The sequence below is a fragment of the Xiphias gladius genome, chromosome 19, assembly GCF_016859285.1.
Source record: "Xiphias gladius isolate SHS-SW01 ecotype Sanya breed wild chromosome 19, ASM1685928v1, whole genome shotgun sequence".
Lineage (NCBI taxonomy): Eukaryota > Metazoa > Chordata > Actinopteri > Istiophoriformes > Xiphiidae > Xiphias > Xiphias gladius.
In genome coordinates, this window is record NC_053418.1 from 28,165,952 (window position 1) to 28,190,110 (window position 24,159).

The 24,159-nt window shown below is 38.6% G+C and overlaps 1 protein-coding gene across 1 annotated transcript in view; it reads right to left on the reverse strand.

The window, feature by feature from the left end:
* The window catches only part of cacna1ba (calcium channel, voltage-dependent, N type, alpha 1B subunit, a), a 162,903-nt gene that overhangs the window by 24,611 nt on the left and 114,133 nt on the right, over nt 1-24,159 (reverse strand). Inside the window, exons 28-41 of the mRNA XM_040155330.1 lie at nt 15,329-15,425; nt 14,477-14,637; nt 14,193-14,330; nt 11,482-11,683; nt 10,797-10,961; nt 10,115-10,225; nt 9,952-10,035; nt 9,258-9,263; nt 6,570-6,686; nt 6,292-6,357; nt 6,051-6,142; nt 3,569-3,719; nt 2,594-2,721; nt 1,226-1,322 (exon numbers count right to left, since the gene is read on the reverse strand). Coding sequence (XP_040011264.1) covers nt 1,226-1,322; nt 2,594-2,721; nt 3,569-3,719; nt 6,051-6,142; nt 6,292-6,357; nt 6,570-6,686; nt 9,258-9,263; nt 9,952-10,035; nt 10,115-10,225; nt 10,797-10,961; nt 11,482-11,683; nt 14,193-14,330; nt 14,477-14,637; nt 15,329-15,425 — 1,615 coding nt within the window. The remainder of the gene's footprint in view (nt 1-1,225; nt 1,323-2,593; nt 2,722-3,568; nt 3,720-6,050; nt 6,143-6,291; nt 6,358-6,569; nt 6,687-9,257; nt 9,264-9,951; nt 10,036-10,114; nt 10,226-10,796; nt 10,962-11,481; nt 11,684-14,192; nt 14,331-14,476; nt 14,638-15,328; nt 15,426-24,159) is intronic.

Below are 24,159 nucleotides of genomic sequence, written 5' to 3' on the forward strand. Positions count from 1 at the left end.
TCCATATACACTTGTTACAAAAGGAAAGGTTGTAAGATGATGAACACATTTTTCTGAACATCACAAACAAATGAGTCTTTGTAATATCAGAATTTAATCAGGTAGTAGGTCCACAAAAATTAAAAAGTCACAAAGAGCTTTATCAGTAAATCATTTGACTTGCCATTCTAATGGTCACACGCTATGGCCTCAAAAAAGTGGAAGCCAGAGGAAGCCTGGAAAACATTTTTGGCATATGCACCCAGTGAGCTTTAATTGGATTAAAACTGGTATATGCATAATAATTGCATGGAAGGCATCTATATGTAGCCTTGCTAACTAGGCTAATGATACTTGTACTGTAAGGAGCTAATCATAGTCAGTAAGGAAGCCTGCTACCCTACTAGTCAATCTGATCTGATCACAATATGACCACTGCTACATGTTAATGATGATGATCACCATTGATCACCTGCATTAACATGTGTTTTTCCTGATTCAGATAAGTTATCCACATACCAATCACATATTAATATCAGGTAGAAATGGATTGTATTTCACGATTCTATCAATCAATATTCAGTAAAAAATAAATAAATAAAAATAATTAAAATCACAGTGACATACTTTTCTCAATGCTCTGCATCATAACATTTTAACACACAGACAAACACACACATTAGCACACACACACGCACACACAAACATTTCTGACAGTGGATAGACTGAGATGAAATGTGAGAAAGAATGAGAGGGAAAAGGTAGCAAAGACAGAACCACAAAGTGAAAAGCATACATAGAAAGAATTTCTTCCACAGAAAAGCAACAGAAGCTACATACACACACACCCACCCGCACGCACACACACACAAACGCACGGACACACACTGCTCCACAAAATAAAACCCCAACTCAGGCATACCCTTCAAAGGAAATAGTGACATAGGACCAAGTTTCCTCCATAAACATAATATATCTTAATTAACATGTCTTAAAGTCTTTTTATTTAAGCTCTATGTTATTATCATTAGTGATGGGGATTATCCTACACAAGCAGCTATGCTCAAAGAAACAGTAAAGACAGTAAAGATGGAGAAGGGGCTTACACTAAAAATATCTGAGCACTAGCAAAAATAAAGTGAAGAAACGAGGGACCACTGCAGAGCACAGACACTGGCTTAAGTTCACGCCAGTGCAAGAAAAATGTGGATCACAGGGAAGAAGTTAGAGGAAGAAGAGGGTCTACCTTGTAGGCGACTCTTGGCGGACATTTCTTTCCCAAACCTAAGGGTGGGGACATGTGGAGCAGCATCTGATACATATCGAGGTACTTGATACGGCCACTTCACAGGGAAAGAAATCAAAAATAAACAAAACGCAAATAGAGAAGGATGGGGAGTTAGAGAAGGAGGAGAACAACAAAGGGAAGAAATCAACAAAACAAGAGAATAATGGAAAAACAGAAATCTGTTGTTAATAGATTTCCTAAAGTGAGATGTAAAGTGGATGCCATCCTCGGCCACTGTTGGGGCACGGTGATGCATCGCTGTGGAGCTCAGGATCCCTGAGAGAAACATGGGATGGTAATGAGTGAGTTTGGTGGGAAAGGGGAGGAGGGAAGAGAAGAAAGGACGATGGGTTTACCCAACACACAGGATGCTGATGGGAGGGAAGAGAAATGACAGCATTGTAACGGGGATGTTTGACTCGGCATGCTTGCAAACATCCCACTGGTATGTCAACCAGGGTACACAGAAACAAAGGTTTCAATTCCAGCCCAAGCTCTGGTTTGGGGCTTTCACTCATAGCCTGACTTTCCTCTAGCATACGTCTTCATTAAAAATAAAATAAAATCATATTCTCCATGAGACTTTTGATCTTATTCAGGTGTTTTAAAGATCTGAATGTAGTGTACACATTTCTTTCATAACTTTTGAGGGTGCTTTTTCTTTTAAAGTCTTGAAGACTTTTCAAGACTTTTTCTTTCAATACTTTAAAAAAAAAAACTTTAGAATCTGATAACAATGGTAAGTAAGTTATGTCTGCCATCTAAACATTATAAACAGGAGAAAGTAGGCATGGCAGGCGGCATGTTGGGACAATGCCGTGGCTTTGAAAGCTTTGTTTCCACTCTGGCATCATCAACCAAAGCCAGTCAGTTTGGAGGGGCAAGTGCTAGACTAAAGGCGATTTCATTGGTGCACAGCCATTCAGTTAAAAGTTTCTTGGTATAGAGGTACACAAAGCACCCTAGTGACGGAAATGTCTAGTATTTGCAAACCTTGTATGCTACCCTATTAGGGCAGTTCTTTCCTAAGCCAAGGGGGGGTGAGATAACACGTAACAAATTGTACATATCCTTATAGGAAATCCGTCCACTGTGGAAAAGAACAAGCACATAAATAAACAAACGTTCAGCACAGCTTAAAGTAAAACAATGATCATCAGTGGGCTGACTGCATAGAACAAGGTACAGGAATGAGGCCTGTGTATGAAGCCTCATTAAGTCACCTTAGTCACAAACGGGAAAGAGAAGAGTAAGGTTAGAGTGTCTATTTCCTCCACATTTCTTTGTATGATATTTTCTGGGGCCCAGAGGGAGGTTTGAACATACCACGCAGCTGGGTCGTACTCGGCCCAAACCCGGATGAACTCATCGAGGTGATGAGGTCCCAGGATGGAGGAATCTCTTGTTAGGTACTCAAAGTTATCCATGATGACAGCCACAAACAGGTTCAGCATCTACAACACAGACATTATGTTGAGTTTACACCTGTGTTCTGGGCTGGTCGCATTAACATTTAAAACAGTACTTTTGTAATTTTGGAGTGAAATCAATTCATCTCAACAGCGCTGGCATGATGAGCTGACGCCACTTGAATAAAGTGATTAAACTAGTGATGAAACTTTAGCAAGCCAAGTTGCTCTCCCAGCTGGCTAAGTGAGCTAGCTAGCTTTAAGAGCTGTTGTGACTGACTGGTGCTAGCATGTGACTGGCTGGCTAACTTGTTATTGGTTAGCTGGCTAGCTAGTTAATAGTAGTTTATTAATTAGCCCTGCAAGTAATGACTATGTCTCCACACCTCTAGCACCACTTATTTCTTGAGGACATTTGGATGAACTTAGATATGCTACTTGTTCAATTCAATTCAATTCAATTTTATTCATATAGTGCCAAATCATATCAGAGGTTATCTCAGGGCACTTTTCATGTAGAGCAGGGCTAGACCGTGCTCTTTACTTGCATGACTAGAACTTCAAACATTGTAATAATTATGAATTAGCAGAATGAAAGGCTTCACATTAGGATCTTCCTGACTGAGTCCGGAAAATTTCACAATGATGTAGGCCATATGTAGCTGCCTTTGAAATAATATATAACATTATAACTTTATAACATTGATTTTTGAAACTCAATGTGTAGCAAAGCTCACCTGTCTTGGAAGTGAGATGTATAAAAAAAGCATCTTCTTTCAAATGCATGTTTTCAAAAAGTAAAATTAACAAGAACTAGGCAAATGTGACCTGACAGAATAAATCACAGGCTTGCAGTTATAGTGGCTACGTGCTGGTGTGTTTCAGTACTGACCAGGAAGGAGCAGAGGAAGATAAAGGAGACAAAGTAGAAGTAGGCAAAATCACTGCCGCACTCCTTCCCCTGGGACCCTGATCGCTCGTCACAGGCTCGGTGACTCAGACATGATAACATGATCTCATGCCAAGCCTCACCTGTTGCACTCCTAATACACATGGAAACATCGACAGACAGAGAAACACAGAAGAGAGAGCATTTTACAGGTCTGCAGTTCATATCAAGGTTGATAGTGAAATGATAATTTCCTTACACCTGAGTGATATTTAATTAATGCCTCTTGCAGAAAAAGTCAGATAATGTGTGCTTGAAGCTAAATTGACCTGGTTGGCAGACCTTGTTTTACCGTATGCTACTGTACCAATATTTTAAAGATCCTGAAAACTTGATTTCAAATCTTAAACAATCCTCTATAGCATTACATATTCATAATAAAATAAGCAACAATCATTGTTAACGTTCTAAAAAAACATCTTTATGTATTATGTTTTTAAAGTTTAACCCTCAGTTTAAGACTCAGCTAATCTGCTTCATCAGCACTGTGTGGTTGCAGTTTGATCACATTTGATTGACAGTAGTCTGGCAATATAAGCAACAGCCCAGCAACTGCCATCAGATTTTGATTCAAAGTTACTAAATGCTGATTAGTGCTCAAAAGAACACCTTCTTCCAACAGAGCACACCCACCTTAAAGCAGTCTGAAGAGCACAGACAAAAACACACATACAGAAAATCTCTCTTGAAATAATTAAAACTTAAAAAGAGAAGGCAGAAGAGTGTGTGTGTCCCTGTAGGACCTTGTGGCTGATTGAGAAAATAGGTTTTCACAGCCTTAGTGCTTTACTAATGAAACTGTGTGAAATATTCTGTCATTTGGATTCCAGAGAACAGTTCATCAAAATGGTATCGATGAGTAACATTTGAATTCATTGAGTGCATATATACATGACCAACTGTTACAAAAACATACCCCCGAAGATCAAGAGGTTGATGTTGATGATGATCTCCCCTCATTCACAACCATCTGTTGTCAGGTGACTGAAGTTTTATGCTTAGACCATGTCATGACAACTGAGCCATCTCCATGAGAGATGAGCAAAATCCCACCGTCATCAGCGGTGCTCAGTTGTACGATGTTTCTGAGTATTACTAGAGCTTGTTCCTGCTTCCTGTTACAGTGAGGCAACAGTCCTCTTGAGGCCAGATCAAACTGAAGGCTTGCTGAACACTGACTATGTGAGAAAGTGGTATGAACATTACCAAAATCTGTAATTCTTAACTAATTCATATGATCTCGTAAACATGAGATAGGATCAGAGTAGATAACAGAGGCATGGAAAGTGCTGTCCATTGGTTTTAATACCGCAGGTAAAAAAAAAGTGGCTATTTAAGGAATGAAAGGACTAGCATTTATATAGACTACAGACATTTTGAAAAACATATATAGTATATATTTATTATTATTATTGGACTCAATGTACTGATGACTATATCCTGGATCCAAAGTCATTTCATTTGGCTATGCAACATATGCATTTTACTTTGGGAAAAAGCCCACGGGAACAACTTCAGGTACTTGTACTTTACTTGATTGTTTCCATTTCATGCTGCTTTATAATTCTACTCTGCTGCAATTCAGAAAAAAATATTGTACTTTTTAGCCCACATCTTTTATTTGCCAGCTATACTTACTAGTTATCAGATTAAAAAATTTACCTAAAAAACATTTGAACATCTTGTAAAATATGATAGACTGTAAAAAAAAAACTACCCTCGACTAGGCCCAACATTGACATGTTGCTTATACATTAATACAAGAATAATATTAACCCAGTTATACATATACTAATGTTACAGTGTAATAGTTTTTATTGATAATACTTTCTTACTTAAGCAAAATTGTGAATGTGAGACATTACCTTTAAATACTAAAATCTGTGCTGCCGTAGCTAAGGACCATAGACTCTACGATGTGAGGACCTATGGTAGCACCCCTACACATCACTACTTCTGCCTCTAATATTCAGTTTCTAGTTTCATAAAGAATGGGCATGTATCTTCCTCCTCCACTCCCTCAGTTTTGAAGAGTCTTACAGTTAAGTTGGATTGTCTGACTCTGTCTTCAAGCCCAGAGTGTTTCCCCTCTGGGTCCTTGTTCTTGAATAATAATGTGTGTAATAATTCTAGTTTTGGAAAGAGCTGGCATTGTCCATGCTTACTTGACACCACATTATTCTACCTTGTCTATGTCTTTCCCTATAATTACTATAGCAGCTATGATATCATCAAATCTAGAGGAGGCACAACTTCACCATAGCAGTTAAATAGTGCTTCGGTATTGGTACAGTTGCTAATTACCTGCTGGGCCGTCTGCCCATCTGGGAGTCCAAGTGATGACTTTTTTTTAAGGAGAACAGTCATTATTTAGTCAAATCTATCTATTGTGCTCATGAGATATAGAAAATAAAGCTTCTTATACCTGAACAGCAGCATGAGAGCCTGGAGGAATGTGCGGAAGTTATTGTGGTGATTTATAGCTGTGTCCTCGTTCAGCTCAATGTTGCCAAACACCTACAGCAGAGACACAGTGAGGGAAATGGATTTGTACTGTTTCAGCAAGGTGCATTCATATTTTTCATGATTAGGACACAACATTTTAATGGTGAACCCCTGTATGAATATCATGGCCTCTGTGACCATAGCAGAGCGGCATCACGCACCTGCATCCCAATGATGGCATAAATGAAGAACAGCATAGCAATCAGCAGGCAAACATAGGGCAGGGCCTAAAGGGGACAATGGAACCAAAACACATTTAATTATTAATATCTGCTCTGAATTATTCCAGCCAGTATGCCTGAGTTTGTGTGTGCAGGGAGTGGTTCCGTGAGTTTGTGAAAGTAAACTAGACTGTCTGCATGTGGATGTGGATGCTAATATACTGTACATGCAGTATCTGTGCGCATATCAGTGAGCATGTGATAATGTGTGTGAGTACCTTGAAGGACTGGACGAAGGTCCACAGTAGAATGCGGATAGTGTAGCCCTGCCTCAGGAGCTTGATGAGCCGAGCAGCTCTGAACAGCCTCAGGAAGCTCAGATTCAGCAGCCTGTCCTGTTAGACACAGATGGGACATCAAGCACTTACCAACCAAATACCCTTATCACACATTGATAAACACACCATCATCAGGGTTTAATCATTTTAAAAGTCACTTCAGCTGGTTACAAATTCTCATCTGGTGACATGCTGCCCCCCCTTAGCAAGCATGCTTTGAGCAAAGACATACAAAGCCCAGGTATAAATACATTCAAGATGCATTAAAGATCCAATCACTAAGCTGAATGTGGTCACATTAATAACAAAGTGAAAAAAAACAAACAGATTTCAGTGGTAATGTTTCAGTCTTTTAATTATTTCCATATTCTTTATCCAATTATTTATTGATGTTTTTAGTAATTGATTGAACTAATCTCAAATTTGTTTCAGTGTTTGTAAATTCAGTGACATATTTATACATCAGGACTGCGATTCTTCAGTAATCTGGGACTTGGGATACGGCGTAAGGGAGGCATTCTTAACATATCCATCTTGACTCTTTCTTCTAGAATAGGGATGATGAATCATATGCTGTGCAAGGCCAAAAGTCTACAAGTTTCCAGTGGCTAATAAAAATCCGGATCATGTCTCATGGGTGTGAATGCAACAAAGTACACTGCTGTTTTACCCAAATTGATGTACTTGTATCTGCAGCTAAAATGTCTGGGTGCATACACATTGGCATGCACTAGGTGAACAATTTGTTAAGTTTATCTTAAAACAATACTGACATGCCTTTGTCTGCAAAGACATCGTTTTTTAAAGCAATTTCAGTATAAGTGATGGGGGAAAAAAAATCCTCATTTCTTTGTAAAAATGCATTTCTAATGTCTAGCTAAAGCTAATATTAGGATGGCCCTCAGTAGAACACATACCTCTGCCAAGACCAAGTATTGACGAATATGTGGAAAAATACCCGATCTCGCAATGTTAAGGAAAGTGATTTAAAAAAAAATTCCTGGATCTGCCCCTTTAACCAGATCTGTACCAAAATTTTATGTGTTCAAATAAACAAACAAGCCACAACCAGACATGGGTGAAAACATAACCTCCTTGGCCGAGGTGTTAAGGTTTCAGCAGTCTGAGTTTGACAAATCAAATGGGGCTCATCCAGAATTATGGTCTTTTTGTACAAAATTCCTGCTTGATGTTACTGCCCCCCTAGCTCAGGAGGAAATATTGTCAGTTGAAGCAAGAGGAAATTTTATATCAAAAAATTTGAACCTATCATTTGATCTGAAACAGAGCAGACAGTGCATGATTACCACGCATTGAAACTACAGTACACATAAGGTACTTCTGCTGCTCCCATGCATGTAACCACAGACACATACACACAGCATGAACCAAGTGTTTCATCCACTCTGTGCTAAAGGCATCAGTCAGTTAAGAAAATGTGTAGACTGTTGTCCCATCACTGAACAGGATTGCCTGTCCCTGCTGTGAAACATTACGCACCCCAGAAGAAGAACATTCTCATGCCTGCTAAGCTCATTAAAACACGCTGTGATGACCCACCAGAAACAAACCAATCTCCTGCTTTGGGCCATAAAGGAGCACTCCACTGATTCAATATCTCAACATCACTTTAACCATCATGGTTAGTACTACTGAGTTTGAGAAAACAGATGGGTGGCACTGGAGGAGCTTTGTCAAGTCTAGGAAAGTAGCCCTGATGATGTCAGAGTAATCTCAGTTTAGGCAAGGAGGCTACAAATGTTGAACAGAAAGCCTGTGTTACAACCTGGGGTTGCCAGTTTGAAAGTAATGACTGTTTCTGATGCAGTAAGGGGTCTGACAAAAGACACTATCAACTTGGATTATGGTATCCCCTAAACTTCCCAGAAGAGTAAAAAGCTTGACTCATAAAAGGGAAATCTGTAATATTTCTGTCTTCCTCTTTCTGTTAATGTGATGGCTTTTTGTCATTCAGACATAGGGTTATATTAAATAACGGTTTTTTATATATATTGGGCATTTGGGCATGAAAGGAAGGAGCCACAATGGTTGTGCAAAATATGAAATCTGCATGAGAAGCAGCCATGACACAGTTGTGAATTGAAAAGGTAAAGATATGAAAGAATAAGATTGTTCTCTCTTCTCTCACAGGCTCCATCAGTGATGGATTTTAAAACTTATTTTATTTAACTAATGACCACCAGGAGTAGGAGGGAGACTTTTCAAAGTGAATCCATAAATAAATCATCTTCATGATTTATTAGAATTCTGCTGCCTGTTTTACAGAAAATAAAATAACAAGACATTAAATGGAGATTAATTTAATACCCATTTGTTCAAATGCTGTAGGTAGAGGGTTTTCTGGATATTCATAGGTCATTCAAGCAGCTGGCAAGGATGAAAGAGAAAAAGTTTGGAAAGGAGTGCTGGTTTGATGGTTATTGTGGCTGTATGTGTATGTTTTTCAACTTCCACCACCACAAGGTGAGAAAATTATTGCCTCTCTCATAAGTTCCCCAACTTTAGTGCAATACTTAATCCATGGACTAATATTTTATATATTTTATATATATATTAAAAAAAATTATGCAAGCTAAGAGCTGAGAATGGCAACAGAATGTCACTCACCGTAGTCTAGTGATGTTTGGGACCAGCGCATGGCAACACCAGTGACGACAATCACCAAGATGAAAATGAAAAGTGAGAGAGAGAGAGAGATAGACAAAGACAGAAACATATATAGATAAAAAGTGGGGGGGGTAGAGAGTGGCAGAGTAAGAGCAAGAGCAACAGCAACAGCAGAGAGGAAGAGGGAGGCAGGACAGGTGATAGAAAAGCAACAGTCATATTGCACAACATAAACTGATACAGGTACACAAATACACGCATGTCAATCAGTCAAAGGCTACTTCACAATGTACACATGTTTATGTTTGAACAGTTTGAACAGTCTGAAAAGAAACAGAAAACACAGCAGAGCATTTTTCCGCTGTAAACCACATATTAAAGATTACGGTCGGAGGTAGATTCAAAGAAGTCGTCCATCCTCAGCTACTGTATCAGCCCTCCATGATAAATCCTTCCTATTACCAAAAGACTCACTCATAATCACCCCCTCTTCCTTGGTGTAAAGATATCAAGCTCCCTGGATCACTGCCATGTGATTGTCTTTACTGATATGGGTAGTTCACTTGTTTGCTTAGAGCTTGCTATACAGGCTGTCCCTGTCTCAACTCATTACCATGATAGTAGTGCTGTATGGATACAGTGCATTCAGCCTTGTTGAGGTGAGGGTGAAGTGGGTGGGGAAGTGTGCTCTTACATTGATTTCAGTAACCAGGATGTCAGTGATGCTGCCCAACACTGTCACAAAGTCAAACACGTTCCAGGCGTCCTTTAGGTAGTTCTGAGAAACAGCAGTTGAAAATCAGTAGTTGTTATTCATAATTCAGGGCTTTTAGATTTGCTCTATAAATCTTATTCACCAGTGGACCAAAAGCAATAATCTTGAGGATACACTCCAGAGAGAAGAGAGTGGTGAAGACTATGTTGAGGTTCTTCAGCATTCCCTCATAGAAGTCTGGAGCTCCATGGAACTGAAAGACAGAGGTGAATAGTGTTTCAAGGTACACGTTTGCCGATCAAGTTTTTCTGTCTGGCTTGTAGGTGTTACACTGTTAAGGGAACAGTTCAACATTTGGGAAATACACTTACTCGCTTTCTCGCTGAATGTTACATGAGAAGATCAATACCAATATCATTCACAATCGGTCTGTTTAATATGAAGCTACAGCAAGCAGCTGTTTAGCTTACCTTGGCCGACATAACCACCAATAAAACCACAAACTGTTGTGTTTACAATTTGTCTTTTCTACAGATTAAATAAATGCCAACCTGTTAATTACTGAGCTTCAGAGGTGATGCTTTGCAGATTTTGTTACCTCTGGACAGACACGGGTTGGCTGTAGCTTCATATTTACTGTACAGACCTAAGAGTGGTATCAGTCTGAACATCTAACTCTCGGTGAGAAGGGGATTTTTCTCAAAGTGTCGAACTACTTTTTTCCTAAGCTAATCCAGGATTGACTTCATAAAACATCTGAAAAAGCTTAACCGACCATATCAAATCTGCATTGAATTCTTAATATCCTGTTCTAAAGTTCTTACCTTCATCATGAGTACCACAGTGTTGAGAGCAATCATGATCATGATGGAGTATTCAAACGGAGCTGAGACCACAAACTTCCACATCCTGTACTGGAAGGACTGTGTGTTCTTGGGCATGTAGCGTGTCAGAGGTTTGGCATTTATGGCAAAGTCAATGCAAGCCCTCTGTAACAGAGAAACCACACTTCTGCTTTATTGTCTTCATTATTTGAAAGGAACTGCTCTCAGTCTTCAGTGGACGAGGTATACACTTGCTACTGATCATTCAAAATCTGCACTAATGTGAGCAGTTGCCATCTAGAACTGACCAATTTAGACAAAATATACTGCACAGTTTCGTTTTTTAATTCAAACTGTAGCCACACTTTGGGTAATTATCACAGCACCGTGATCACATGATCAATGAACAATATTTGTTTGGAAAAAGTAACACATTGGTTGTGTCTCAAAGAAATTAGCTCCTCAGTCTTCTGTGTCTCCTGCCAGAAAATGTCCTTCAGCAACAGGACAAGCCTTCCTTAAATGTTTCATGCAAGTCCATTCATAAATATTGATGAAATTGAAGTCCAGCAAACAAAAAGGAGAAGTAAAACTGTTAACGGAGGTAATGATGACAGCTTTGTAAAAGATACTGGCAGTCAAAATAAGGTAAAGCTCAGAGTTGTTTGTCATGTCTATGCTTTACCTCGTTCTTTTCCAAGCTGCACTCAGACAAAGCCTTGTCTCCCTGCTCCTGGAAGGTAATGATGATCAGAGCGACGAAGATGTTGACAAAGAAGAAAGGGAAGACCACAAAGTAGACCACATAGAAGATGGACATTTCTATCCGGTAGCCTGGACTGGGACCCTGGTCTTCAAAGGTGGCATCCACAGAGTGCTTCAGTACACTGCAAGGAGAGTAAAGCACAACATAAAGTCAGGAGGTGAGACACTGAAATGTCATGCTCAAATGTGGCAATACTTACTTTTTGCAATAAAACAAAACATCTTAAAAAAGGAATCTTTTTACCCAGTGCCACAAAAAGAGCTAAACTGGATATGGTCAAAACAAAGTTTGTTTACTTAAAAGCAGAAATATACAATTACAAGTCTTTTGTGAATGTGTAATAGAGATGACATCAATATTCAGCATTAGAGAATTCAAGGCTTATTTTCACTAACAGTGTTTATATACTGTGGTTTTAACAGCAGACCCATGGTAGGCTACAAAAGCCTTCAAATTATGAGATATAATATTATATAATTGATTTTCAGGTCATAGGTTCATGAAATCCTGTCATCCCCATTCTCTCCTCATGTGGCCCCAAAAATTCTGCTTCATGAAGCAATATTTCAGCAACTGCAAACAAAACAATCTCCTGGCACTTTCTGCACATATCTGAAAAACATGGAAATGAACAAAACAATTTCTTCCTTCCACTGTATAACACTAACATTGAAAGGATGTGCATCTGTACCTATACAAAATGTTAATGGTAGCCATAAGATAGTGATAATACAATGTTTTGGTTATCTGAAAGAAAACAGAATGGGCAAGGAGATGTTTCACCACTGGTCTTTCATTTTGCCTGGCACAATATTTACTTTCTTGTTTGTTTTTTTGTCAGCAGGATTACGCAAAAAGTGCTGAACCAATTTGCACTGAACTTGGTCGAGGGATGGGGCATGGGCCAGGGAAGAACATATTACATTCAGATCATTTAGTATAAATTTTAATTTTTTTCTTTTTCAGTAGTCTGGTGTATGTTGTTTGACACTGGCATTGGCGGAGGCCTGCACTCTCTGAGTGCCCATCTAGTTGAGTCTGTATCTGAATTGTCACAATTACACACTGATCTTAACTTAGGACCTTTCCTCCTTTAAAGGGGTTCTCCAGCAATTAAGTATCTCACTTCAATAAAGATTGGGGAGTTTTGAGAGACAGACAAAAACGAGAATGGTCAAAATCAATGCAACAGAGGCCGAAACATGCTTACTTTTTTGTCTGAAGTATGGGACCAACTCTAAAAACACTGAATCCTTCACTTCCCATAATGCAACTCAATAGCATATTTCCTTAGACCCTCCCTGCCCCATAAATGCCTGCATCCTTTAAACTATTACAAACACCCAGAGATCATACTGCTGGCTTTCTGTTATAAATTTAAAGTCTCAAGCCCAGTTTGATAAAATTTTGATAACATCGCCAGAGTTATTTTCTCAGACTTGAAAAAACTTCTCCATTGCCAGAGAAGACATGTTTTTACAGGCTGAGTAGTACTCCTTTTGATGATGAAACTGATTGTTATGTGTAAAATCAATGGCGTGGTCCTTTAATTTACCCTTTAACAACCTTAAAGCTGCACAAAAACAATACATTTATATTAACACCGGATGAAATGTAATGTGTAATGTGAAAGGTGTCACTCATAGTTATTACAAACACTGTAGTTTCCCTCAGGTCTCCAGACCAATCTAGCAACTGGACTTTGAGTTAAATTATTTTGTCCAATTATTATTTCTAAGATCAAGAATTAACTTTTTTTTTATTTTGCTTGACATGAAAAGCTCTGATATTTTTCTCATGAGTTGGTGGAGACGAAAACAGATCTAAAATAGGATTGAAAATTTGACTTACATCCATGATTAGGTGGACACAAACACAAGTTTATTTGTACAGCACTTTTCAAAACCACCAGGCACAATTTTTTGCACTGCCCAAAATCAATTAATGTGGCTTCAGTGTTGGGAGAAATCATCTTATTTCACACTTTCTGACAGTATCATTTATTTATTCTGTATTCTGTCAGCACTTAACTGAAGACATATGATGTTTACACTGAGTGAAATATTTAAACCCAACTTTCCATGGGTTTTTCGATTGCTATATCATAACATCACATGGATATATTCTACATGTCTTGTCCATAATTCTAGACACATTTTCCAAGATTCAGCCTCACATATTTGGAATTTTTGAAAATTTAGGGATCTGCACTAGAATTCAAAATGAAGTTCTATTGGATTCAACCGTGTTTGGCTGCACAGAAGGAGTTTGCAAAGACTGGCCTAATGCTGGGCGAGTGGGATTGAAGAGGTTAAAGTTATGTGGCACGACCCTTCGATTTGAGCCCTAAGGAAAATAAAGGCAAATCCCTGTCAGTTACATATAGATGGTTACATTTTGGGCTTTGAAAAATAATTTCATACTTTTTGTTCTACACAGTATGTTATTTATATTTTAGATTTGCTCCCAGAGCCCCTACTGTATTTAGAAGTTTTTGTCTGTGTAATAAAGGAATCATTTAAGTTACATTTATGAATCCCGAGTGAATCCTGTTTTTTCAGGTGCCAAATCCATCACAGATGGGTATAGATGGATATATAGAAAGAGGGAGTCAAGGTAGCTGCACTTACATTGGCCAGCCCTCCCCAGTGGAGACAGTAAAGAGGGTCAGGAAGGCCCACAGCACATTGTCATAATGGAACTCATATTTTTTCCACTCTCTGGGCATGGCAGCTACCTCGTCTTTGTCGTAGTCCAAGAACTGTCCTCTGGAAGACATAAAAGCATAAATAAAGCTGAGTGGGGAGAGACAGATACAGGGTCTGGTCTGGTTTTGATCACACCAACGTTTGACAGTTTACAGTTAAAAAATTGCTAAAATAAGAAATGAGGGAGTTAGGGATTTTAAACGAACTTGCAGTCCTTCTCCAGGCCCTTGGACTCATCTGTGCAGTAGAAGAATTTTCCTTTGAAGAGCTGAACTGCAATGACGGCAAAGATGAACATGAAGAGGATGTACACGATGAGGATGTTCAGCACGTTCTTCAAAGAGTTGACCACACAGTCGAACACTGCCTGAGGACACACACATACACACACGTTTCATTTGGGAATTAAGTTGAAAAAATATTCTAAACATAGCTGAAAACTATTATCTATTAACTCTGTTTGTCAGGACGCTGTTTTCTTAACCAGAATTGTCTTTAAAATGGTAGTCTTCATCCGAATCTGAGTCTATATTTATCTCAGTGGGACAAACGTTCAGGCCCAACCTAGCCAGTGGAAATACTGGGACAATTCCCGGTGGGTTCGGAGAGTGAGGTGCATTAGCATGTAATTAATAAGTCATGCAGCTAATAATTAATCCTACTACTAAGTATTGTATGTGTATCCAAAGCCTCATATATCTTATTCCTTATATATACTGAGCTCCATCGTTGTCCAAAAAACTATTAAAAACACATCTGTGAGCTACACTTTTACACTGGGTGACATGTTCCATCATTAACACAAACACTGTAGTTTATTTTGACTCAATCCAACAAACACCATCCTGCTTCCCCAAATACTCACCAGAGCACCAAATGTGTGTCTGTTTTAGGAAATCACTGAGCTTTTTTTTGAAAATTAAACTACATAAAGAGATTTTTTTAAAAGTAGGAACCAATGGGCTTGCGGTTAAGTGTCGCAGACAGGGTAAGGAAGATGAATTTTACCTGTCTAAATGAATAAAAAAAAAAACCAAATATCAGCAAAGCAGCCGAACCTTGAGTTTTGGCAGACGTTTGATGGTCTTGAGAGGCCTGAGTACTCGGAGAACCCTCAGTGACTTGATAGTGCTGATGTCTTTGCCTTTGGTCCCCCTGTGTAAAGCAACCATTGTTAAATCCCACACAGAATTATCTACAAACAACTTATAGTAATCAGATCTTTTTTCAGTATTATTAATATTGGTAAACAGCACACATAGCAGAAATTGGTTTACAGACTTTGACATGATAGTAAATAATTTTGTCACACACATAACTACTTATAAAATGTGGTAGGATATGAATCAGGTGTGTTTAGATCAGATGGGTTAATGAGGTAAACAGCAATAGGCTTTTTCTGGATATCAACAAAAACACATCAATGAGAAAAATGGGAAGTCTGTTGGAAACATTGTTATGTAAGTATCCTGGTTCATGCATGATACTTCAAATGCACAGTGCTCTGGGCATCAATCCTAGTGTTAGGTTGGGCAGATGTCTAAGGGCCTTTTCTAGGTAAACAGGGTATATGCTCACCCACCACCCTCTCTGGTAGAGTCAAACTTCAACCAGTGTCCCTGACAAGGATTAGTGAGGACAGAAATTGGGAACAGGAGGAGGCGAATCTTCACAACCAAGGCAACTTTGTGACTGGCCTCATATGTCGTCATCCTGTCACTCACATTACCTTGGTAACTAAACCAATGATATCAACCATTTGATATTAAATGTAGTTGGCCCTACTCTAATGTACCAAAACACAGACTCATACATGGAGGAAAATGTAAAGTATGAAGTTTCTGGGAGACCATGGTTGAGAGATATTTTATACTTACAGGAACGGTTCAACTTTTTGGGAAATATACTTGTTCGCTTTCTTTCAGAGAGTGAGATGAGAAGATTGATATCAGTATCATTTCTGTGCGTTAAGTACAGAGCTGGAGACAGGACATGGTTTAGCTTAGCATAAAGATTCGAAGCAGGGACAGTTATCTTGCCTACTAACACCTCTAGAGCCAAACCTATCCCCTAGAAATTATGTTTATATATTACTAATTTGTTTTCCAAATTAAGTTGTGGACACAAAGGTAATCACTGCCTGGATTATGTTCAAAATTTTTTTCAAGAGAATGAAGTGCTACATTTATGTACTGCATTAGAGGAAGGTGGTCAGGGTACACGTATGTCCGGTGTTCCCATCCTGAGTCCCATCTATGGTTAGGTTTAGGCAATAAAAGCCCTTTGTTTAAGGTTAGGGAATGATTGTGGTTTCAGTTAAATATTAATAAACATTTTGTGTCTTTCGCTTCAAGTAACTGAAGACTTTTCCTATATTAAACCAATACCATGATCTTTCCTTAACCTTAACCAAGCACTGAGAGTACCTAACATAACTATAACAAAGTTTAATAATGCTGTAATCACTATGAGTGGGAATTGTATTGCAAGATCAGACTCAGTCCGGGTCCTTGGCCCGAGTCTGGCCCACATACTTTCACATCTGGACTGAGCCTGAATGTTATCTGCCAGTGCTGGCTGACAGCCAGCGAGGTTATCTGTGTGTGAACCAGAACTGTATCAGATGCGGAAGTAGCATCTGATAGTCATGCTGTATGTGGGCCAGACTCTGGCTGAGGAACCAGGCATATACTGATCCAGAAGAAACACAAATATGTGGCCCAAGTATTTGCCAGAATAATTTTGATATCTGGGCAAGATACGAAGGCAAGAGAGCCAGTGTTCTGGTCTGCCTGCGGAGGGAAATACATCCTCCCATACCAAGTGTCATCATCTCTAACGTGAGATTGTTACCAAACAAGAGAGATGAACTGTCAGTGCTTAGCCAGTTGAACTGGGACTTCAGAGAATGCTTGTGATGTGTTAAACTGAAATGTGGCTGAATGACAGAATTCTGTATGCAGCAATTGAGCGTTCTGGTTTCTCTGTGCATCAAGCGGACTGCGCTTTCGGCTGTCACCATCTGCTTTTACATTAATGACTGCTGGTGCTTGGATATTTACCAGCTGTCACAATCCTGCTCTCTGGAACTTGAAAACCTATGTTTGAAATGCAGACCTTACTACATTGCCCCATGAGGTCTCATGGGCTAAAATGGTAAGTTCTGAAAAAAGTGCCCCCTGCATACAAACCACAGATAAAACTAGCAAAAAGAGAGGATAAAACTCTTGATCAGTGCTATTGTAATATTCCCGGTGGTTACAACACAATTTCCTGTGCAGCACTTGGTCACTGAGACCATTACCTGACCTGCGTTGTGCAGAGACAGAGACTTAAAACTGCCCAACCACAAAGGAACATAATGAGATCATGGTAATTTGTGACAATTAACAGGTTAAAGGACTGAATGGCTTGCACTGTTGTTTTCGGATGTTTTCTCAGACTCATGTTCTTTATTGGATGAACTGGCAGATACACTGACATCTTATTTTAGTTACTGTGAAGATGTTGGCATCTCATCTAAGCCTGTGACTTTCTATAGTAACAGCAAACCTTGGTTTAACAAGGGTCTTAAAACATTATATGAAAATAACGATGCTGCTTTTAAAAGGGGAGATAAAGTGGTGTAGAAAGCTGCCAAATACTGTATGAATTAGAAAGAGCAGTCCAACAAGCAAAAAGGCAATAAGAGACGTTGGAGGGCAAAATGCTTAGTAGTATAGATTAAAGATTTTAAGAAAAAAAGAGATATGTTGTAGCATAATTTGAATTTACCATATAAATTAAATTAACTTTATTGTAGGTTTACTGTGAATGGTTGTTTGGTGACATCCACTAATAGGAACATGAGGTCAGACAGGAACATTTTAAACTAAGGAGAGAAGCAGGGCCTTCAGCAACCCACAAACACTGTCCAGGCCAGTAAGCACATATTTTAATCTCAATTTTTAATGAATCAATTACATGTTACCTGTTTGAAGTATGCAACTGTGGTGCCTGTACCTAAAAAAAGCTAATATTACTTATTCAAATGATTACAGACCATTTCCCTTTACCTCAGTTATTATGAAGATTTTTGAACAGCTGGTTCAGAGATTTCTGTCTTGTATTTACCTTGATCAAAATCAATTTGTGTATAGTGGGAAGATTAGTGGATGATGCAGTGTCCCTATGTCTCTACCACATCTACAACATCTAGAGTCTCCTTCCTGATAGGTATGCATATTGTTTGTTGTTTACAGTCATTAGTAGAGTTAATTCCAGAGAAACTCTTTCAAAAGCTGAGAGCAACAGGGGTCTGGATTCTTGACTTCTTGCAGGAAAGGAAGCAAGTGGTTAAAATTAATAACATGCTTTCTAAGCCACTTAAAATTGACAATGAGCTGCTGTCTTTCTCCACTGCTTTACTCCTTGTACACAAATGATTGTACTACCTGTGATGAATCCGTTAAAATACTTAATTTTGCTGATGGGCTAGAACCAAAATCGAATGATCGGCACATACAAGGGAGGTGTCCAATGTGTCACCCACATCTTATTAGTTGGTGCAGTGATCATACCCTTCAGCTCATGCACAGGGAAAAATAAAGAGATGATCATAGATTTCAGGAGAGGTGAGAGTGGGAAACTGTCTCTTAAAATTGCTGGGAAACCAGTAAAAAATGTGAACAGGTTTACATTTTTCAGCACTATAATCTCTGCAAACCTTGAATGATGAAAGCAACGTTCACAAAATATAACCTCTGATGAGCTGGCTCATCAGAGGTTGTATTTTTTGTGGAAGCTCAGGAATTTCGCCCCTTCAAGGAAAGCATTGGTCCAGTTTTACACATCTGTTGTAGAAAGTGTGCTAACTTTTTTTTATTACAGTTTGGTTTGGTAATCTGACCAATGCTGAAACAAATGCTTTGGAGAGAATAGTTAAGACTGCATCTAAAATTATGGGCCACTCCCTCCCATGACTCTCCTCCATTTATAAAGTTTAGCGTCGCCAAAAAGCCTTGAATTTTGGTAGAGATGATTCTCACCCAGCACCCTCTTTGAGGAGATGCCCTCAGGGAGGAAGTTCAGACAACTCAACAAAAGACGTACATTCCCTGTGGCTATGCAACTCTTGAATGGTAAACCTCAGGCACTTTAAGGCAAATTTTGTTTTTAGTTGGTTGTATTTGTAATTATTCATGGTTTGTGTATTTTTAATATGTTTAGGTTATTTAACATCTGAACTTTAGCATTTTGCATGGTATAGTACTTGGCACAAATGCAACAAGGCTGCAGGTCCATGAAATCACATATAAGTGTAAAGGAATTAATTTTTTTTATTTGAGAGAGAGAGAGAAGGCTTGATAAAGAGGGAAAGAAAGAATTATAGAGTCTTACGTATAGGTAAACAACTGATATTGATCTTTTCCTCTCACTCTTAAAAATAAAGGGGCATAAGCCTGTTTCCAAAAAACTATTCGTTATACCTTTTAAAATAGCCAAAGCAAATTTAGAATTATTATGCAGTGACATTTTAGCCATTACTTCTTCTTGTCAAATGTGTTTCCGCTGTTAATCTATCACTTGAATTGACTTGAAGCAAACAAAAATTGGGTATGTTCAGTAGAATATTCACACGGTAACCCAGAGAATCATTGATTTTACCCACTATTATAGTCTCTGTAGGGATGTCACAACAACCGATACTTCGGTACCAAGTAGATGCCAAAATTCTGAAAATTCTCATGTTACTTATTTATCTACAGTACTGTAGGTACTGAAGGTAGGTATGTGATTCTTCTGGGATTGACAAGGGCAGCATAATAACCCTACAAGCTTTCTTTTCTGATGTCACACTCAAAGAGAAAAAGAAGAAGGCAGGCACAAATAGCTAGTTAGCAAATTGCGACAGCTGGCATCTGTTGTAGCAATGCTCCACACACAATGTTCACGAAAGCTAATTTAATCTTGTTTAGGCTAATGTAGCGACAGCTCATAATGTGAGCTGTCATTACCGTTCAGTCTGTCAAAATACTGTATAATGTTGACTTTTGAATTGAATAGTTTCACACCATTGGTCTGTCACCTTGTTAGTCAATTTAAACTACTGCTCGCACACTGACTATATGGAGGTGTGTGCATGTGTTTGTGTGTGTTTGTATGTGTCTATGCGTGTGTGTGTGTGTGTGTGTGTGTGTACACATGCGCATCATTACGCGGTGTGCGCAGCAGCCTCTGTTGTTTTTCTATATTTTGCTCTGGTAACGATGGTGTTGAGAATTGTTGACTTTGAATGGTATTGGTACAGACTAACAACTTTCTGGTATTGTGACTTCCCTAGTCTCTTGCAAAACAATATATTGTAAGAAAGGCTGATTCTATTAAAAACAAAACATCAAAAGCAACACTTTTAAACATCTGTAAGAGGTAAACTAGTTAAAAATGTATTGTACTATATTTATAATGTATGATTGTGTGGTTTTGGAGGTAATACATTTCAAGGACACTAACTAGGCTATGTAGGACTAGTTATCATGCTATTCCTGATCAGTAAACACTGCACAATACAGGCAACCGCACACAGAGACAAACATCTCCTAAGCATTCAGCTGTTTGTATCATGTAATCCTGGCTAGGCAAGTCAGTCTGAAATCTCTGTTTGTACATGCAGTCAATCATGTTAATTCAATCAAAGTTAATTCACAGAAAGGCTTCCTTCGTCCTTTTGTAAAAAGAGGACTCCATTGTTACCTTTATGGTTATGTTTTCACCTGTTTCTGTTTATATGTCAGTAACAGTATGCAAAAATTACCGATCCGATTTGGACAAAACTTGTTGGAGAGATGAAGCATGGGCCAGGGAAGAACCCATTAAATTTTCAGGCAGATCCAAATCATTTACTAGTAATTTGATTTTTTATTGTCTGAAGTCTGGTGTACACTCTTTGACATTGGCCTTGTCGGAGGAATGCGCTCTACTTTGTGCCATTCTAGTTCTCCATGTAAATGTGGTCGTACTTAAAACTGTGCATCAGGGATCTTAATCAACAAGATGTTTTGAGTGGGCATCTCAGTGATTAAAACCTTAGTGATAACGGTCCAAAACTGGTTTGCCACTTAAAAGGAAAAAAAACACATTTTGGCAAAAAGCTGATTTAGCAATGAAACACATGAGAGCAAAGGCACATTTAGTAGAAAAAATAACAAATTTATCATGTAATTGTCTGAGGTGAGATGTTTGAACAAACTGCTGTGAGTTTCACTGCTTCATCTGTACAGTTTGTATTTCTTTTGTTTGTCCAGTGTTCTTATTTGCACACAAGACTTCGACTTTGTGTCCTCAACACAGAAATACAATATGAGCAGAGGGTTTTCTACAAACTGATCAGCTGACCACTGTTCAACAAGAAAGAACAGCTGCTTCATCCTTGTTTCTGGGGTTGATTTTCTTTTGACTAGGGCATGCTAACACTAGAGTTTATCTATACTGGAGACTGATGCAAAATGAATACACATATCTCAAAGTGCTAACAATACCATGACCCTATTTGTCAGAAAGTCAGTCTTTTAATTTGAGTATAATATAACAGACTAACTTTCAACAACTCTCCCTACAACATTCCTATGAAACTATAGGCCTTAAAAAGGTTTTTTTCAAATGGCCTTATACCATGAATGATGGTATAAAGAGCACAATATTCTTTGCCAAAGTTTGAACAGTTAACATATTTCTATAGTTGTGTTTTTGTCTGTGCTGTTACTGTTTTGAAGTGGGCAGGGCCCAGCTGGGAACCAAAAAAGGGCACCAATCAGGATTTGGCAATATTTGAATCATAATCGGATGACAGCTGTGGGGTTGTTACCTTTTTTTGGTGTTAAACTCTTAATAAGTGTGAATCAATAAGTGTCTATTTTAAACTTTAATTCCAACTGTGGATTATTTAAATGTGAATATACAGTTTTCAATTTTAAAAACAAGAATTCAGGGGCTTAATACCTTTGCCAAAATTCAGGCTTCTAACATGATTTGCAAAACACTCTCAAAAAACTAAATCCATGTTTTTTTTGGCTCTCTCAAAAACTTCAATGCACCAGAAATTTCTTAATAATCACAGATGAGGTTAATATCTACGAGGAGATTTTCTTGGACATATATTTGAGGTGTGACACTAGATCCTTTCCTACAGTGGAAGCTGCATTGGACTAAGGTCATCAGCAAAGGCATTATTAAACAGGCAAGTCCTTATCAATACACTGTCCTTTTCCAAACTCACTTACAATACTGTGGAACAGGTTGGCTCCCAACACTACTGCAGTGTAATGCCAAGATAATAGCCCTGACCCATCAGATGGGGGGCATCAGGTACAAAATTGAGCACTGGGCAGGGAAATTATATAATTATATAATATAATATTAATAATAATAATTAATAATTATATTATATTATATAATTTATAATTATACCGCAGTTTTGCAGTCTGTGTGCACAGATTGCAAAACTGTGGGCACGGATTTGTAAACCAAGAGTACAGATTTACACGGCTCTTTTTTTTCTCAGCTGACCCTAGGGGGGCTCCTTACAATTGCTAGTTCCATCATGTGTGATGAGTCATCGTTGAGGACAATGACACAGCATCTGTGATACCTCACAATGTCGTGACAAAAAGACGTGACTTTTTTTTTTTTTTTTTTTTTTTGCCTTCTCTTGGCTAGTTTGATCATTTCTACAACATGTTCCCTGACAGTGACCCATGGGAATACATAAGGATCTACTATCCATAGCCAAAAAATGGAAACCTGCACTCCCTAACTACCATGTACGACAGAACTGTTTATATGGGCTCAACCACCAGCAGTAAAAACTTTGAAGAGGTGGGGTCAACATCGCTTTCAAATCCCTGTAACCATTAATGCAATGCTCAAAAGCAGCCTCCGGTTTAAGCTGGGGAGTATGCTTGAAATGAAATAGTTCTTACTATGTCCAACCATGTCTGAAGGCAAATGTGTTTATAGCTGTTCTGAATGTCCACACTCAGTGGCAGGGTAAAATTCCTGCTGTCATAGAAAGTGGGAAGATGTGATGAATCATACAAATGGGAATAAATATTAATGGGTGCACACTTAGCTTGAAGGAACTCAAGATGTTGCAGTCATTTGTACATAAGTAAAGTGCTGGTGGTAGTTGTGTGAAAATACAAAAAAGGGAGCTTGAGAGAAAAGTTCAAAACCAGCCTACTTTCCCATCCCCACACACCTGGCCAATCACTCTGTAAAGTGCATGTCGGTTTTGGAAATTGACTGATGCAGTTTTCATTCTCATTCTTTAGGTCACCTCCCAAATATCTTGACCGTAGGTAAGGGTTGGAATGCAGATAGACTGGTATTTTGAGAGCTTCACCTTCAGGCCTGTCGACCTTGCTGTTCAGTTTTACCCTCATTTGTGAACAAGACTGAGAGAAAGTTGAACTGGCAGACCAGGGTGGTGGTTCCCATTTTTTAAAAAGGGAGTGGAGGGTATGCTCCAATTACTGGGATATTACACTGCTCAGCCTCTCTGGGAAAGCTTATACCATTAAAGCACTGATGAACTTGCAAACCTAATATCGGGCAGAAGCAATTCAGATTTTGTCCATAGGTCATTGTGGTTCACCTGAACTTTAATGTACATCTATTAATGTTGGTGGAAGATAATAGTAGTAATAGTGAAACATAAGTATGACTCAATTGGCTACTCTTTAATAACTCATACTACAACATTTTCTGAAATTAAGTAAAGTGTAGAGTTCCATATGCTGCCACATGCTATCTAGAAGCCCCCCAAAAATCCCACTTTGAGCACCACTGCAATTAGATGTGGGGTGACAAACAGCATGGCTTCCATGTGATATGATGACCTAGTGTCTGTCTT